At 40.2% G+C, this 19,338-nt stretch overlaps 1 protein-coding gene across 4 annotated transcripts in view; it reads left to right on the top strand.

The window, feature by feature from the left end:
- Nucleotides 1–19,338, top strand: part of LOC123971105 (contactin-associated protein-like 4) — an 81,632-nt gene that overhangs the window by 19,713 nt on the left and 42,581 nt on the right. For all 4 annotated transcript variants that reach the window (XR_006825124.1, XM_046049721.1, XM_046049723.1 and 1 more), the window contains exons 5-8: nucleotides 414–560; nucleotides 5,568–5,835; nucleotides 9,311–9,460; nucleotides 11,714–11,891. Coding sequence is in view for 3 of the 4 variants with exons in the window: in XM_046049721.1 (XP_045905677.1) it covers nucleotides 414–560; nucleotides 5,568–5,835; nucleotides 9,311–9,460; nucleotides 11,714–11,891 (743 nt within the window). In the remaining variant the exon portion in view is untranslated. The remainder of the gene's footprint in view (nucleotides 1–413; nucleotides 561–5,567; nucleotides 5,836–9,310; nucleotides 9,461–11,713; nucleotides 11,892–19,338) is intronic.

Raw genomic sequence — 19,338 nt, 5'->3', positions numbered from 1 at the left:
CCTTACATTCATGTTAGTTACTTTGGATCTCAAAATGTCAAAATGTTTCATACTAATTATATATAAATATAAGTGTCATCATAATTCACTTCTCCAGCCAACTTGTTTACTGGGCTAAAAGTTTGTTTTTGTAGTTTACTGATTGGCTCATCACCATTTCATTTATTGAGTAATTTTCTCCTTAAATAAACCAAACAAGACTCAGCGACAGCCAGTTCTCTATAAAGGAGAAGAAACAAACCTAGCCTACAAACAAACTTGACAGGGTTGTGCATTTAGCCGTATTCTAGTAGTAGAAGTCTGAGTATCTGTGAATGAAATATGTACAAACTTTTTACAGTAGCCTCTGAAGCCTACAAGGGTGCTTACACATTTGTTTTTACATGTTTCACAAGTGTTGATTTCTTGTGCAGCTAAGTCTGGGAGCAGCCCAGAGCCATGGACTGCAGAAACCCATTCTGTCCAACAGGAACTTCCATGGCTGCCTGGAAAACCTACTGTACAACGACCTCAACCTGATAGACCTGGCTAAAAAGAAGAACCACCAGGTCTCTGTAGTGGTAAGTTATTCTGTTTCAGCATCTTTGGAACATCATTATGGAAATCTACCATTCAGCATTTATCAGAAGGACAAATAGATGACTGTGGAGAAATGTTAATTTAGAGGGGGGGAGGTACAGAGTTGAGATGTCATAAGGGTTAAATCAGGTGGCCATGGGCTTCAGAAGTCAAAGTCCTGTTTATTTTTCAGTAGACCAGTGATTCCAAATTTTTTAGGCTTGTCACCCTTTGTAGCAAAACAGTGCCTAAACAGTTCAACTAGTGTTTTTTCGCTTTAGATTGTTTATTTTTGTTTATTATTTTATTATTTATTTAAGTTTAGTAATGAAAAGATGAAATTCTCCAGTATTTTGAAAGTAAATGTTTGAGAAATGTGAGGAAGAGTGAACTTGGTTTTGAGTGTCTGTGACCCCTTGGAATGGGGTACAAGGGCCACAAACCTTTTTAAGGAACAAAACATCTGTTTAGCACTCTAGAAATTCATGGAGGGATGGGTTAAGTTACAGTTACTGCTTGGTGAAACTCTATACATTCAGCAGCTAAATTCAATTCAAATTTGGAGCTCTGAAACAATTTGAAATAATTAAGTAACCATGGCACTTTATGTTTTTAATTTTTTTCTGTGAAGATTTTTAGTTATCTAGGGAAATCAAGGAGGTTAAATCAAGGCCAACTGGATTTGGTTTAAGATACTGGAAGACATTTTGCATCTCATGCAAGAGGCTTCTTTAGCTCTAATTGACAGGCAGACCAGCTATTTAACCTCTGTGGGGTCGTTATCAAGGTGATGGATACAACTTGGTTTGTTAGTGCTCCTGGCTGTTGAAACGACTGTCATTATGGACATAGAGTCACCTGAGGTCAAGTCTGAATGACTGTCGACACCATCACGTGAGAGTTCATCCTGGGAAGGGATGAAAGGACAGCATTGTAGATGGGGGATAAGTGGTGGCGCAGACCTCTTCCCCCATTGAGAGATGGTTTTCTCTTTCAAACCATCTGTCTCTCTTATCCAGTATATGAACATTGTTGTAGAGTTGTAGTCAAGACCGCCCAAACTGAGACCAAGTCGAGACCAAGACCGAGGGAGGGTGAGACCAAGTCAACACCAAGACCAGTTCCCCACATACATGAATAAAATGTGGAACGAGATCATATGTAGGTACTTCTCAAATTGATCTGAAAGATCCACATTCCCGTTAAAACACGCACATACAAACACTAAGAGCTGAAATCAACTTAACCATCTTTCAACACTCCTTTTCATGCTTCCCATCGCAGAGAGGGGTGACAGTCGTTAACGGTAACAACACATTTTTAATTAGGGTTATTGGCTGCATTTAAAGCAATATGTTTTACATCCAATCAAAGTTGAGATGTTAACAAATAAATCAGACAGTGCACAAGTAATTTATTGATATTTCCAGAGTTATGGTCTTGACTGGTCTTGAAATAAAATCCAGAGTCCTCAATGTCCGAGACCGAGACAAGACTGAGTACTAATGCTGTTGAGTCCGAGACGAGACCAAGACCATCAAAAAGTGGTCTTAAGACCGGTCTCAAGACCAAGACCGTTCTCGAGTACTACAACACTACATTGTTGACCTGAAAAGAGCGTCCCTTGACCTGAGGAGTTGGCCCGTCTGTGTTGAGCCATGTTTATGCAGTGGTTGTTTAGTTCTTCCTGGATCTTGTGGCTGTTTTCACAATAGTCCAGTTTGGATATCCACAAGCTTTAAGCTTCAAGCTTTATCCTTCAGGTGTTTATGCTCCTTGTCTTGGGCTTGGGCACTTGGTTGGTATATTTTCAGATTGGTGGTTCAGGGTCCTGATAACCCCTAGCTGATGCTCCAGTGGATGGTGAGAGTCAAAGAGCAAGTGTTGGTCTGTGTGTGTGGGTTCTTTAATGTGGAGATGCCTGTCCTCTTCAATGTGTATGGCAAAGTCCATGAAAGCCAAACTGTTGTTGCTGACATCCTTTCATAGTAACCTCATGTTACTGTCCACCAAGATGATTTGTGGGGGTGGTGATGGAGCAGTGGATAAGACACATGCCTTTGGTGTGAGAGACCCGGGTTTAACTCCCACTGTGACACATCCACGAATGTGTTCCTGAGCAAGACACGAAAGCCCTAGTTGCTTCAGAGGCATGCAACCTGACATATATAGCACTTGAAAGTCGCTATGGATAAAAGTGTCAGCTAAATGAATTAATGAAATGTAATGCCATTTGTTCTGTAAAGGCCTGCCATGGGTTTTAAATTTTGACCCATGTGTTGTCTAGGGATGCAGCGATTACCGGATTTCACTATTAACCCCACTTTAAAACGTCACGGTTAATTAATCGTAAAGGCGCTGCTACACAGAGTATTTCTGTTGCACAAAACGAAACTGTGGCAACATGCTCATAACGAAAACAAAGTTAGACGAGCAGTGCACCAGCTTAAAGTGTCATGCTTATCAGAGGCTACTGCACACTCGCTAAACTCTGGCAGAGGGACCAAATTGTGAAGCTTTATTTCCACCAAAGAAACGGCTAAAGTCGGCAGTGTGGGAGAATTTTGGGTACACCAAGTCTGAACAGGGCGTTACTGAAGATGACGGATCACCTGTTCAAAAACTTGCCGTTAAAAGTTTGCTGCTAAAGGAGCGAATGAATACCTAAATTAAACTTGACGCAGCACCTGCGGGATCACCACCCAGCGTTGCACGCCAAAGTAAAGGTAGCCTAATACATTATATTAAATAATGTGGCAAGTTGCTAGGGAATTAAATATAAAATTATTGTATAGTGAGTTTTATGTGGCATTTGCTTGTCTGTTTTATGTTACGTCTTTTTATGTGGTGACATTGCACTTTGAGCTTCTTGCATATTCTTTTCTAATGTGGTTTTATACTGCAAATGGCTAATAAAGTTAATCTGAATAAACGTGTCGCTTACAATCGATGCCGTAGCGGTAAACAAACAAAGCAGCATGTAACCTTTCAGACTCACCTCAACGACAGCACCGCTGCGCTATGAGGCCCATTATTTTCAATGGCTTGTGCCGCGCCAGGGTGGTTTGTTGCTGCGTCAAGCAACACGCACCGCACGGCGAGCTCGCGCACACGCCGTGGTCAAAGTAGTTGAACTTTAGCGGCAAGTAGCTTCCACGTAGTGCGAATCGCTTCTTTTCTCAAAGGGCCTTTATGGAAGACAGAACATAGTCCTCTCAAGACCTTCAGTCACTTAACATTTATCGTTACATCCTGTTTCCTCCTTCTGTCTGTGTTGAGAAAATGTTGCCAAGTGTAAAACACTAACATAACATCAGGAGCTTATAGACTTTCACGACTATAGGCTACCAATTAACTGCATTTCAGTTAACACTACACTCATTTTCACTAATACTTATATGTATGGATGAGCGTTGATAACAGTAACAGTTCAGTTTATTCCCCTCCTTAATAACAATTTCCCCTGGGGGATAAAAGTTAATATTCCACTTATATTAATAATACTTACATAGTATAGAAATATAATTGTTAATGTAATTAATTATTAAAAACCGTGAGTATTTCTCTGACAATAATCGTACCAACAAAATCTGTAATCGTTGGATCCCTAGTGTCATCCACATACCAGTAACTTAGTGCTGTCCCTCTGAAAGAGTTCAGGGCTCTGCTTTCTGCTTTCTACTTCTTCTGTGTGGATGTTGACCATCAAGATTTGTCTCTGAGGGTAATCTGTTGTGCTAAAAGATGAAACTGACTAGAAAACAAGTGACATCGCAGAAGTTTCTTATTCTATTTGCATGATATTTATATATTCAAGTTATATTTATTTTTTATTATGAATCTTCATTATTACATTACAGTTTGGTCATGTATCACTGCATACTATGATGTCACTAAACTGTGTACTGTGTGTCTCCTGTATATTGACTGGTTTATATAGTGGTACTGTTTAAGGTGAGATAACACACATTCAGTACATTGTGTTGTTTACAAGAATGTGGTATATCTACCATTATACTGCTGTTGCATCTATAGTGAACCATTTATTGAGCAATTTGTAAAAAATGTAACATTCAAATTAGTTTCTCAGTTCATATTCTTTTTTGGCATTATAATCAAATGCTTTTTATAATGATAAACTTTCAGACTCTTTGTGCTCATCACTGTCAACGGCCACTGTCATTATTATTTTCATTATCATTATTTTCACCATCTGCATCATCATCCTCTTTATTTTTAAACCCGCCATCATCATCATTGCCATTAGCATTGTCGTAATCTCCTTCATTATCATCACCAATGTCATCACTTGCAAATTTTGGAGTTACAAAGCCCAAAGCAAGAAACTAGAGAAGAAAAGCAGAGAATTGAGGAAAGGATGTAGAAAATGAGAATAAGGAGAAGTGAAGATATAAAGAGACAGGGAGGAGGGAAAGAGAGAAACTGGCACTGATCCATATTTGTAATCATAGAAAAGTTTATTTAATATGAATTTTATGCTTGCATGATGATGGTAATCAATGTACAATTTGTGCCTCACATTGTGCTGAGAAACTTCCCTGAATACATTCTAAAAGAACACTAACCATATATCTTTATTCATTCAGATTTTTGTGATGCATTATGGAAATGTAGATTTAAATCATGCTATTGCCTTTGAACTTTGGATCGAATTGCAACATTCCTGAAGGCCATTGTTCAAGTCTGAAATCAGTTTATCCATTGTATCATATCTATTTACCGATGCCATGCTGTGATTAGGAGATGTGAGACAAATAGCGAAAGTGAGTTCAAACGCTGTGTGACCCTGAAACGTCAGGTCTTCTAGCTTATTTCAGCTGCTCAGCTAATATCAATATGGTAATACAGGTGTCCTTTTCAGGGAGGTGCTGAGGAGACCCCTGTGACATCGAGTCAAACACAGTCAGCCTCTGCAGATGATGAATATTCATGTTTTATTATCTCTTTCATAATCATTTCTCTCTCTTCCTTCCTCCTGTCTTTCTCAGGGCAATGTGACCTTTTCTTGTGCTGAACCAGTTTCAGTCGCTGTGACGTTCATTGACTCCCAGAGCTTCCTACAGTTGCCAGGACTAACATCGTGGTCGTTAGGGGTTGTCTCTGTAGCTCTGCAGTTCCGGACATGGAACAAGGCAGGGCTTCTCTTGACCTTTGACCTCCCGGAGCAGGAGGGCACAGTCTGGCTGTACCTAAGTGAGGCCAGACTCCGCCTGCAGATCAATAAAGCTGACAGGGCCCAGCTGGAGCTCAGTGCAGGTCGGTCCAATTAAGATTTTGCTGAGTTACACCTTTGTAATTTTACAAAGAGGCATGAATCTGTTATTCAGTTGTCTCACAGAGATGTCATAACATCTTGTCATAGCTCAGATTTATGCCACTGACATAAAACAGTAGCGCATTTTTTTTATTCACAAAAAACACAACAAAACAAACAAAAGCCCAGTGTCAGATTTGCACAAGGCCATTATTTTACCATGGAGAAAGTGGCTGTGCTGAGATATACCAGTCACAATTAATACTGCAATCATTTACATTCAGATGTAATCTGTACAATCCTAGCTTCATTCTGACCTTTACCTTGTGTCTGTTTGCTCATATGAGACATTTCTGAAATGAAAGTCAAAAATCCATAGAGTGAAAGTAGTTTGATCAACTTGGAAACAGTTGTCTCAAGGTCTCAAGCTTTCTGTGTCTATGACAGTGTTGGGGTAGCTACTCAAAAAATGTGATGGATTACACATTACCAGTTACATTTTTTTTAAAGTGTAATGCCTTTACTAGATTACTCACTGATGAAAGTAACTAGTTACCCTACTAGTTACATTACTTTTGTATTACTGCATAACATCACCTGCGATGCGCATTAACTACCAAATAACAAGTTATACCTCATATATGCCCAGATCAACACAAATCCTTATTTTAATGAGAATGATCTCTCTTTTATGCTCTTTAATACTACAAAGCTGACAACAAAGTTATGAACATCAGTTATGGCCGAGTGAAATGGAAAGGATTTGAGGACATCAACAGGCTGACGTGTGTAAAGTTTTCTTCCTTTCCAAGTATCAACAACGTATTTCCTTTGCGTTCAGCTGCCAATTACACACCTGCGCAGTGTGTACCACAGTCGCTCTTGCGCATCAGTGATATGTAACGGGTTGGGCAGTAATACTGTAATTTGACTTTTCCCAGTAAAGAGAATGTAACGGATTACTATTTCCAAAACAGTTATATTATTACAGTTACTAATCCAAGTAACGCTGCGCTACTGAACGTGCTGCAGGTCAGCGGCACCGGACCTGCGGTTGTTCAAGTCAGCTGTTAGCCAAAAAGCTAAAGGAAGACTGGAGAACAGGGGGAGAGAGGTATTTTCGACAGTTGTAATTAACGTTATTGACATTATTGTGTCACAGTCTCAGATGCAAAGAACATTGTGGTCATTGTAAACTTTGTGCGACCAGCAAAAAGTTTGTGACCGCCAACAATTCTACATTTATACTTGAGCTAATTAAAGCATCAGCTAAAGCAACACAGCAACGTGAAAATCAGAAATAAACTTGGACTCATCGAGAGAGAGTGCCATTACATCACCCAGTAGTAAGTAGAGTAGCTAATATTACTTTTTTAAGTAGTATATGCTGAGTATAACACTTGAGTTGACAAAAAGGATCGTATAAATTGGGTATGTTTTGATTATTGCTTGTTAGAGGCTAAGTCTAATGTTTATTTTGACTTTGTTGTTGATTGATCACTCATATAGGCTACATAGGCTACACTTTGCTGTATGCTCTTATTCATTAAAAATAACCAATTAACTTCTACTGAACTAATTTGAAAGTTAGTAGTTATATTTATATATATATATATATAACTATATTTATTTAGTTATAGACTCAATTATTTCATGTTGCACATTTAGCTGTTGAAGTTTGGAAAAAAATGAATACAAAATAATAATTATTATAGAAAGGTTGCGATGGGGCAGTGGATTAGACACTTGTCTTGGATTCCCACTGCAACACATCCACCAAATAAGTTATTGTCATGGGTCCTGCTTTACCATCCATGTTGTAACTGAGCCACCGCCAGTTTAATTGGGGTGTCGGTGGGTCACATTTTCCTGCTTTTTTGCCCTTTGCCAATCACATGCCTGAATACAGCATAACATTAAAATAGGTTGTCCTTCCAACCAGTGCACATATTAATTTGTTAAATAATATATATAAAAATAAAAAAAAGACACTGGCCCTCATCACAATATCAGATGATGCCGAGACTTCATCTGTGCAGTTAACAGGCCAAACCCACACAACAAACTTATTGTAGCTCACTAGCCGAACTATGGCTTTAAAGTAGATTTTTCCCTCTTACTGGAGCTGCTTATTAAAGAAGTGGTTATACCTGATGAGCAGGAGTCTCTCAAATCGTTTGTCAGACAACCTGTGCCTCATCGGAGTCTGCACAAGACTGCCCAGACTATAGAGCCTCGCCACAGGCACACTAGAGGGTATCGCTGTCCTTTCGCGAAACAATATGAAGTAATACCTCCACCCCTCAAAAGACATCTTTGGCAGCTATGCCATTTCTGCATCCTCATGAACTGGCGCTAAAGTCAAAAGTGAGGTCGGAAAAGTGTTACGCAAACACGCACGGAAAGGGACGTTTGATTTTATTTTTCTCTCCTCCCGTTATGCAGATAGTTCAAGAACCAGTATTCAATTAACGTGACGATTTTGTTATTAGTAACTGTAATGTGATTACTGAAGTTATCAACAGTAATGCGTTACGTTATGCATTACAGACAAAAGTAATCTGATTACAGTAACTCATTACTTTGCAACACATTACCTCCAACACTGGTCTTTGAACCGCCTGTCACAGTCATCATGTGACCTAAGTAGCTGATAACAGTTGGTCATATATGGGAGTCATAATATAATATATATAATAAACACCCCTATCAACCTCCCTCTGCAGTGGAAGACCTTGAGATGTGTTTGGAAGTGGCAGTAAAATCTACATGGAGTTAAAATGTTTTATTAAACCTAAATATTGCTTCTGGCTCATTAAAATCTTGAGACTGCTCCAGACTTGGCTACTCAGCTTAACAGTAATTTAAGTGTAACAGATACTTAAACATATCCCTCTTGGTTGCTATGATACATAAAATTTGTGGTTGCAAGTAGTTCTGCCTAACTTTACTGGATGTAAAAATGTCAACACAGAGCAGAGTACCTGCTCTGGCTCTTGCGCTGGATGAAGAGAAGGCTGAAGCAGGTAGAGAGAGAGAGAGGACGGACTAGCCGTATGTGGGTTTATGATTTTGCGGGCGAGGGAACATCTCAGCGAGTACCACCGTTTGGTCCAAGAGGACGAAGCCCAGTTCCAGGATAGTAACTGTTGCTACAGTGTAGTATTTGTCCCGCCCCTCCTCTACCGTGATTGGACAGCTGGGTAAAAAGTGACAGTTGAACATCTTGGCGACTGGAAAAAACGCTCAGCGCCCAGTGCGGAAAAAACTCTCAGCGTTCAGTGCCCAGCGCGGAAAAAACGCTCAGCGTTCAGCGCCTAGCGTGGAAAAAACGCTCAGTGTTCAGCGCCCGTCACGCTGCTGCTGTCTTTCCAGCTTGTAAAAAAAGACGCTTTGGTGGACATGGCCCTTAAAGGCTTACTAATTAATCTGTTTAATTGATTTTGCATTCATGTTTGTGTCTGTGTGTGCATGAAGGCTCAGGTCTGAGTGATGGTCAGTGGCATTCTGTGGAGCTGAACTCCAGACAAGATCATCTGAGCATCACAGTGGACAGAGATGAAGGAGCCACTGCTCACACCAGCATCCCACTTCCTCTAACCACAGACAGTCAACTCTTCTTTGGTGGTAAGAAGACATGAAAGAATATATCTTTCATATGTGCTGAGCTGAAGACAGCCGGTAAAAGGTCGTCATCTAAAAGCCTTCTCTTGTCAACTATTTTAAATTGTACACGGAAATATTTTGCCATAAAAGATGGGGAAACTGCTGACATGGACATATAGGACTGGTTAAAATTCATGGAGGTACTCGGGTATTAATTATCATCTCCAGATCTCTTTGGAGGTTTAGTGCCACCCAGAGAGGGATCAAGTCATAAAGCTGCTTAGTCTCTCCCTCTCCACTCCCTCCTCCTTTTCCCTCTCTCTTTCTTTGATGTTCCCTACCTTCAAGTGATCTTTGTCCTATCCTTTTTTCTTGCCTCTTTCCTGGTTTTCTTTTTGCGTGTCCTTTCTTGATGCATTCCTCTCCCTCCAATCATGTTTTCTTTTTATTCTCCCCCCCCCCCTCCTGTCTCTGCAGTGCTTGTATATGTTCTCCCTCCAACTAGTCTACACGTCCTCTTGTAAACTCACACACTGTTATAGGCATATGCTGCAGATACATACATTACATAACCCACTACAGACGTCCTTGTCTATCAATGACACTGTGGTCTTGAACAGCCTTTTTACAACCACAACACAAGTCACATGGTAGTTCACTTGTAAGATTATAGAACACAGTCTCCATATGATGAAAAAATACAATACAGAGAGTTTGACTCTAAAGTTGAATTGAATTGAGTTAGTTGAGTGTAACTGTAACACCAAATTTCGAAAACTTCTTCCATGCATCATTGTCACTGCCACAGCTCCAACAAAATCTTCTTTTGAGCTCCTAAAATTCAAAGTGACAAGAAACAGTGACTCATCTTTCTTCCCTCCTCTGCTGGGAGGTGTCGAACTGTGCGCCTGATGGGCTGACTGTAATTAGAGTAACGCAGAGTCTGGAGCGAGAATGCTGTATTTGGCCACAAAATGCCACCATCCATGATCACTGATGGAGAAGACATGGGTCTCATTCACGTATTTTGTCAAAGAGTGGCATACATCGAGATAATGAGAAAGTGGAAAACAAGAACCCTTGTGAATTTAGAACTAGCTAAAAATAGTAGATTCCGGAGAAAATGTGGAATAAAAAGCCTCTTTCCCACATTGAATCTGAAAATGCAACTCTGCTGCGGAAAATACAAGCAAGGAGGAAATCCTTGATTTTCCTCTGGAGAGGAACCAAATAGCAGCTAGTAGCAGTCTTTGGCGAGACAATCAATCTACAGTTCTGAATAGTGATCCCTCTGAACAATGACAACAGTAGGTTGTTGCCAGTGCAGCGGTAGTGGTTACTGTGTCTGTTGGCCAATATCATCATGTGTCACATGTGACTTTCTTGGAGTAAATTCTTAACTTTCTGTATCTGAGTGGAAAAATATTCAGCGTTCTTCACAGTTTTTAACCCCTATAGAATATCACAGTCAAGTTTAAACCTTATATTAAAGCTGGCATCCATAAATTCACACAAGTGACAAGGTTAAATATATACTGACACTCTCAACCTTCTGGTTCCACCTGACTAATCTGTGTTTCACCACACCCCTGTGTTCCACACAACATATAGATGTATATATTAAATCAATATATCAATGTATTAAATATAAAACTTTTGTATTATGACATAAGTACTTTTCTGACACTTAAAATTCATATATATATATATATATATATATATATTTTTAGTGCACTGCAGTAGCTGTTTAACTAGGTCTTGGTTTCTTGATACATGGAGGGTTAGGAAGAACGAACTGGTTTATAGTCAGATGATATAAAGGTAGATCTCTTTGTTAATAGTGTATGGCATGTGAGTTAGGTCAGTTATTGATCCTATGTTTTATTGATTATCCAAAAAAGATGTAAATGCTCCGTACTTGTATAGCGCCTTTCTAGTCTTTTCAACCACTCAAAGTGCTTTTACACTACATCTGCATTCACCATTCACACACATTTATACACTGAGCCTAAGTGCTCAAACAGAAACTAACATTCACACGCTGGCGGAACAGCCACCAGGGGCAATTTGGGGTTCAGTATCTTGCCCAAGGACATTTCGACATACAGCCTGGGGGAGCCAGGATTGAACCGCCGGCCTTCCGATTAATGGCCAACCCGCTCTACCTCTTGAGCCATAGCTGGCGTTTTTCAAAGAAAACAACAAAAACAATCCTAAATAAGTACTAGGCTGTTGCCCAACCAGTGACTGCATGTCATTTGTTTCCCTCCTCAGGTTGTCCTGTTCAGGAGAGCAGTCACAGTCAGGAGTGTAGGAACCCCTTCAAAGTTTTCCAGGGCTGTATGCGTCTCTTGACTCTGGATAACCAACTTGTTGACCTGATCAAGGTGCAGCAAAGGTTGCTGGGAAACTACAGCCACTTGCAGATTGACATGTGTGGCATCATCGACAGGTAAGTCCCCAAAGGGTACAACCTGAATTATTTTCTTTACTGCTGTCACTACTGTTTAACCCACACGTACCACAGTTTCTGAACATGATTCCATGCAAGCAAACATCACCAATCCACTGCTATTTTGCTCTTTTGGGCTGATGCTCCTCTACTTTGTGTGATGTTTTGGTTCAGGGTTTTCCACGGTCATTTTGGGATTTCTGAAAACAGTGATAGGAAGTACTCAGTTTGGGATTTATTTGCATTTTGCTTTTGTTATTACCCAAACATGGTTTCTTCTTTTACAGTGCTCAGTAAGATACACAGATGGAAAATTTAATTAGTTGCTGTCCCCTTTAAAGTCAGTTGAGAACCCAGGTACAGACAGAAGGAGAGTAAAGGATAAACTCCCCTCCTTTTATCAGGGGAAAAATAAAATAAACCTCAGGAAGAGCAGCAGAGGAGGGATCCACCTCCCAGGACTGGCAGACATGCTATAGAGGTCTGTAATGGCTTACATGTTCCTATGTTACAGTGAAGTTGGCCACTGTAGTTTATTTTAAGTTAGTCTCACATACACTGTCCTGCTGCCATTAGATACTCTCTAATATACCAAATCTTCAGCTTTGCAGCAGATGGACTTGGGGCTGAGAAACAGACAGACAAACTCAGAGTTGTTTTTTGTCTTTCTGTTGGATGTGTTGATAATAAAAATATAGAATATCGCCAGCCTATCACAAAGAGACACAGGAGTAATCAGGTGAGGCATCCTCAAGGAACCAGAAGAAATCTAGCACAGGGTATATTCAACCGACCAAACAAATCCAATCTATATTAGATATGGCACTCATGGGCTGGAACGTCCCAGTGGCTGTCGGTGTGGACAGGAGGTGATACCCTGGACAGCTCCCTTGCTGCTGACTAACTGCAGGGTCAGGACCTTGGAGAGCGCTGCAGCTTGCAGTCTGGACTCTCTTATTTCAGAGTCCACTGCATTTGAAGGCATAATTGTATATTTTTAAACCCATTCATGTAATAGAGTTATGTTTATGTGTGCAATGGGTGTGATGTATAATTTTTTTATGTACATCATACAAATTCACGTTTCCACAATTCCAAAGTACACTCAGATAGACAGATAGATAAATAAATATGAGGTGAAAAAAGGTACAAAATATTGCATTTTATGGGCTTTTTACTCAAGGAAAAGATCTGCGGGATCTTTCTTGTAGTCCACACTCCACATACAGTTATGTAAGTTTGCAAATCTGAACCATCTCTCTCGGGTGGCTAAATCATTTGTTTATAACACAGAATGAAAAAGATCATGTTGAGAAATCCCTCCTTAAGGCTCAAGAGAAATCAGTGATTAAAAAAAGGAGCTACACCTAACTGCATTTCTGAGGAGAGAATGGGAGACTTTCTGGATGTGGTACTAAGTGGATTAATTATCACTGATAACCAAATGTACTTCAGCCCCCTGTTCACTTAAGGTTATTATCAAAGCCAAAAATGGGAAGAAAGTTCTTCCTAAGTTGTCATGAAGAATATATAGACTTTAAGAATACCACAACAGGGCACAGCCATACAGTTAGGGATTGCCGGTTGGATTCAGGTCCTGCTACTGATTAACATGTGCCAATGGAAGTGTTCCAGTGTTCTTGCGATGATTATTGGTGTTTCCCATGGTTCCCAAGACATTCTTTAAGAAAAATAGTTTTTGGAACAAATGAGTCACACAGTTTTTAAACAAACGGTCCATTCTTGATTAGAAGCTCTATTTTAGCTGTGTCCTTTTCTCTTTTTAGTGCATGCTATGTAAAATTATTTCTCCCACTTATTTCATCTCTACCCCTTGAGCGTGTATCTCACTGACTGCCTCGAGTTGCAATGCTCATCAGAGTGCACAGATTTGATTGACAGAGTAGCATCATGTGAGGTGATTTACAATGCATGCAATTGGTCTATGAGTTGGGCCACTAAACCAGTGCCGTTAGACTAGAAAAGCTGCGCTGGTTAAAATAGAAATGCTCCCAGTCAAGCTTTAATAATTCGGAATAATTCATCTATATTTTCTACAGCAGACAGGGGGAAAGAGAAAGTGTGGCAGCGACGATATAACATGCACTTTGTTTGAAGCATACTGACACCTTGAGGACACACTTGCTTTCTAAGGCTACGAAGTCTGTGAACTTACTACTCCCTTCTGCTGACCTGAGTGTGTGAGTGTATGTTTTGAAGTGAGATAGATTAAGCTGTCAGAAGCCAGTAATTCTAACTTCTTTGCTTCTGTCATATTCCTGACAACTTAATAATACACCTTGTGAAAACGCACACACACGCATCCAGAAATATAAAGAAACACAGGTCACCAAGAGGTCCACTATTCTTGATGTGTCTGACTGTCTGTCTGTTAGCCTATGATTCACACATTCATATACATCTTACCCTTCACACTCCTGTGTCATTCCCAAATTCCCTCCAGTGTGTGTGCGCGCGCGCATGCGCGATATGGCAGCTTATCCAGGACCAGGTGCAGAGCAGACTAAAAGGATAAAATGACATAACTTTCTCTCTACTCTCTCTCTCTCTTTTCTCTCATGCTGTTCAGCAGACTACATTTATTTGAAGTCTTTGTAGGACATTTCAGTCTACCTGCCCAGCAAAAGTGAGCAGATCGGAGGAGGTGCTGTGCTGTGTTGGTTTAGCCAGAGGCGGTAATAGAAACCAGGAAGACTGGATGCAAGCCCTGTGATCCAGACTACGTTATAGGACACACCACACTAGAAAGTTTTAGATAAGCTACAAAGTCTCATTGCTCAGTTAATCCAGGAGTCCTGTGATCTGAGCTGTGGTACAGTATGCTTTCAAGTTGCATTGCAAATTGTTAGTCAAGCTAGAAACCCTCCGGAGATTTATAGAGGACAAAGTGTTTGCAAAACTCGAAACGAAAAAGAAAAGATAGATTGTAGATTTAGTGATATGGGCTTCTGTGCAGTTCACCATTCGACCCAAGCTTGTGTTTCTGAACCTTCCTGTAATTTTCTCTCTCTGTGTTACTGTTGGAGGCTGCATATACCACCACCAACAAACTGGATTTTAAGATAATTAAATAAAACTGCACAGACATTTGTCTACCTACTCTTCTTGTCTGCTCTTGCAATGAAGATGAAGTATTTTCTCTGGGCATTAATTCTGGAACCTGCATGCGAGAAGATGTAGCCTGACTGTGGGAAAAACTGTGAGGAAAAATTAATAAGTTTTCAGTAGTTTTCCCCTGTTTTAATCAAGATGGTTCTGTAGGATTGTACAGGTGAGGAAGGTCCCTCCATGGGAAAAGATTCAAAATTATGCCATTTAATTAACATTTTTTGGTGAGAGTTAGATCATGAGAAGATTCCACTCTCAAGTCTCTACGATAAATTTGAACCTATACAGCGAACAGCTAGTAAGCTTAGCAAAAAGACTGGAAACTAAAGTAAACAGCTAGCCTGGCTCTGTCCGAAGTACCAGCAACCACTGATTAAAGTTGGCGTAGGCAATGTTGGAAAACTAGCAAGAGACGGCTAGATTTTAAGAGGTATAAACAAAACCTCCCTTCAGGCCTCCCTCTAAAGCCATTCCCCAAAACACATTTTCATGCTCATTGAGTGCATATTCAAAGGGCCAGCCAATCATTTCATATTTTTTGGACTGAATTAAATGATTGGCTGTGCTTATTACTTGCAACAGCCACAGATACCATTTTATTTTTTTATTTTTTTCATTTTTGTGGCAGAGCATTTCAATTATCGGTTGCTGTCAGGATGTAAAGATAATTTCAAAACAAAAACAAAATATGCTTCTGAAATAAATTGCCTTCTCCTGCCTTAATAATACGATGAGCTAAGCTAACTGGCTGCTGGCTGTAGAGTCATAAGAGCGGTGTCAATCTTTTCATCTAAACCTTTGCAAGGAAGCAGAGTATTTCCCTAAATGTCAACCTATTTCTTTGACATACAGAAAACCCCAAAAAGCTATTTTGCTTAGACTTTGCTTTTAGAAGATCCACTGTAAGAATTAACTTAAATAAAACACTGGACACGATCATGAGAAGGACAGGACCGTTTTTTCAACCGTAAAACTTTCAGGATTGGGTGGCAGTCAGAAGAAATAAATTGATTGGCTATGACAGGAATTAATTTTCACTCGATTCGCTTCTCCTTATATTAAACCCAACTCTTATTTATCAAAAATCACTTTGGCAGTAGAAAGCAGCTTATCTATTGCTATTGACTCCCATGAGTCCAGCTAGCATAATTTTTTAAACTCCGAACACAGCTTCTCTTTCAGTCTCTCTCTAGCTACAGTCCCTTGACCTCATTCCTCTCATTTCCACATACAGTTGATATCCAGTCACTGCCTCCATGCTGCTCTCTTCATCCATCCTTTTCCTCCATCACTGGCAGCCCTCTGTCTCACTTCTTCCTTTCCACCTTCTCTGCTTCTCTCCACCCTGCTTCACCCTTGCTTCCTAATTCCTAAATCCTCTGAATGTACGTCCTTTCTTTCATCCTTTTGGATTCCTAGCTTTGCTCACAGAGGAATGTGTGTGTGTGTGTGTGTGTGTGTGTGTGTGTGTGTGCGCGCTGTCTTGTCTTTGTGAGCACCATTGTGAGTTTTAGACATTGAGCGTGAGGACATTGGTTGGGTAAGGGTAGGTTAATGGGTGGTTACAGGAATGTATGTTAAATGTTCAGCTTAATGGGTAACTTTGGCATTTTTGAACATGGAGTCGTTCCAATGTTTTATGTCTATGTGACTAACTGGGCAGCAATCTTTAAAAAAATTGGTCCAGTATTGAGCAAGCAAGTCTGCAGAAGCAAAACAGGGCCGCGATGCAATCCTTGCAGGCAATTGTTCACTGTCAAAGTACGTAAATGTAAATGCTCTGTATTTGTATAGCGCCTTTTACACTGCATTCACTAAGCATAAGTGCTCAAACAGAAACTAACATTCACACACATTCATACACTTTCATTTGGGGTTCAGTATCTTGCCCAAGGACACTTCGACATACGGAGCCGGGGATTGAACCGCCGACCTTCCGATTAACGGCCAACCTCCTGAGCCACAGCCGCCCCGTACGTCTGAAGTGCTTTTGCCACTGACAGGCTCACATTGTTATGTTGCTTCCGACTGCAGTGTGTTCGCTCAATACTGGTCCAAATTAAAAAAATATTCTGTCCCACTTAGTCACATAGACTAAGGTTGAAAAACACCAACAAGTTACCCTTTAAAGGGTTAGTATGTAATATTTTGGAGTATCTATGGACAGAAATGCAAATCTAAAATCCAACTATGTTTTCACTGGTGTATAAATCAATCAAATCAATAAAATGTATTTATAGAGCACTTTAACACCAATCGCGAATTTGCACAAAGTGCTATACAAAGATTAAAAGCAAACATCAATTTACAGGTTATCACATACATATAATGTATACAGTTAAAAATACTAACAAATGAGTTCCTCCAAGTGTCGAAAGCCAGATGGAAGAGATGGGTTTTAAAGTTTTAAAATCAGACAGTGAGGAAGCCTGTCCAATGGTGAGGGGAAGGGCATTCCACAGTTTCGGAGCTGCCACCGCAAAACCACGGTCCCCTTTAAGTTTGCGACGAGTTTTTGGCACTCTCATGAGAAGTTTGTCAACTGACCTGAGGCAACGGGTAGGTGTGTAAGGATGAAGCAGATCAGATAAGTAAGGGGGGGCAAGGCCATTCAAGGATTTAAAATTCAGTAAAAGAAGTTTAAAATCAATCCTAAATTGAATGGGTAGCCAATGGAGTGAACGTAGAACTGGGGAGATCTGTTCACATTTACGTGTTCCCGTTAGAAGACGAGCTGCAGCGTTTTGCATCATCTGGAGACGGGCGAGAAACCATCCAATCATCCCAACAAAAAGTACATTGCAGTAATCTAGTCTAGTTGTCACAAAGGCGTGTAAAACGGTCTCAAAATTCTGCTTAGAAAGAATTGGTTTCAACTTAGCCAGCTGTCTTAATTGAAAGAAACTAGATTTAACCACTAACCCAACGTGTTTATCCAGTTTCATATCAGCATCAATTTTGACTCCTAGGTCAATGATGGTTGGCGTGACATACTGAGCTAGGGGGCTTAGATCGAGGTGAGGAGGGGAGCGTGTCCCAGGGGTGCCGTTAAAAACCATCACCTCTTGTTTTTATTAAAACTTAAGAAGTTAAGGGCCATCCAAGGCTTTATGTCCTCTAGACAAGCAAATAATGGTCTGAGTGTGTCATCCTTACTCAAAGGTACATAGATCTGGCTATCATCTGCATGACAACGGAAAGAGATGCCATGTTTCCTAAGTATTAAGCCAAGTGGGAGGAGATAAAGGGGAAAAGAGAAGAGGACACCGCGGGTCCTCTTACATGGACGTCGCCATGTTATGCCGCCATGTTTCTACAGTATTCTAACTGGACAAACGGCCCTACAGAGAGCGTTTCATCACTATGTTGAATACGTACGAAGAAGAACAAGTAATGTTTGTAGTAGTAGTAGTAGTAGTCGACTGTTTTATAAGAAGTAAGAAAAGAAGAAAAATGGACAAATAGAGGCCCACACGTATTATTTAGCACAAGAGCTGACGTGTCGGCCACCGTAGCTTCTCCTGCACGCTTGGAAAAGGGAGGGGTGAGCATTGAGTGACGGTGCAGTCATGTGGTGTCGGAATAATCAGAATATTTTTTTCCTTCTTAAATCTTTATTGTAAAAAAAAGAAATAAAGTGTACATGAAAAAGTACACGGGACATAAAGAAGTATACAGAGCTTTGATTCCTGCAAATGTTTATTGTATAAACATATTTTGCAAACATGTAATTTCAAATATGGTTATAACCATTAGTTTACTGTCCATGTAGAGTGAACTAGATGTCTGTGTGTTGTTTATATGCTCTGATAATGCTAATCCAACACATCTTTGTAGTGGCATCCACATTCCCACTTAAGCGCACATGAACACACACTGAAGTCGGAAGAACACTTTCACAACTCAGGTAATGGGACCTTCTGAGGATCATTGAGTGCACCTTGAGCTGCTGGTTGCAATTTCCAACCCTCACCACAAGATGCCACTAAAACTTACACACTGAACCTTTAAGGCAAGGGAAAGCATTAGGTCAGTAAGGTTACTCACAAGTGTAAATGTACAAACATGTATGTGTATGTGTGTAATCTTGTTGTTGAACTAGTTTTCACACTTGAGAGTCAAAAGATACCTATTGAGCTTCAGTTTTACATAATCGTTTAAATCGGTCCAAGTTTAAGTGAGCCCAAGCTGTTTCTGAGCAACACAGTTATGATGGAAATTAGATGGACAGATGTCTTATTAGAGTGAAAACCATGTCCTCTGGACCACTGTTTCCCACTGGTGTAGAATTAACTGTATTCGGGTGGCCAATTATATT

This window comes from Micropterus dolomieu, linkage group LG05 (assembly GCF_021292245.1).
Source record: "Micropterus dolomieu isolate WLL.071019.BEF.003 ecotype Adirondacks linkage group LG05, ASM2129224v1, whole genome shotgun sequence".
Classification (NCBI taxonomy): Eukaryota; Metazoa; Chordata; class Actinopteri; order Centrarchiformes; family Centrarchidae; genus Micropterus; species Micropterus dolomieu.
Note: the sequence above shows the minus strand (reverse complement) of the source record. Positions and strands in the feature narration are given on the sequence as shown.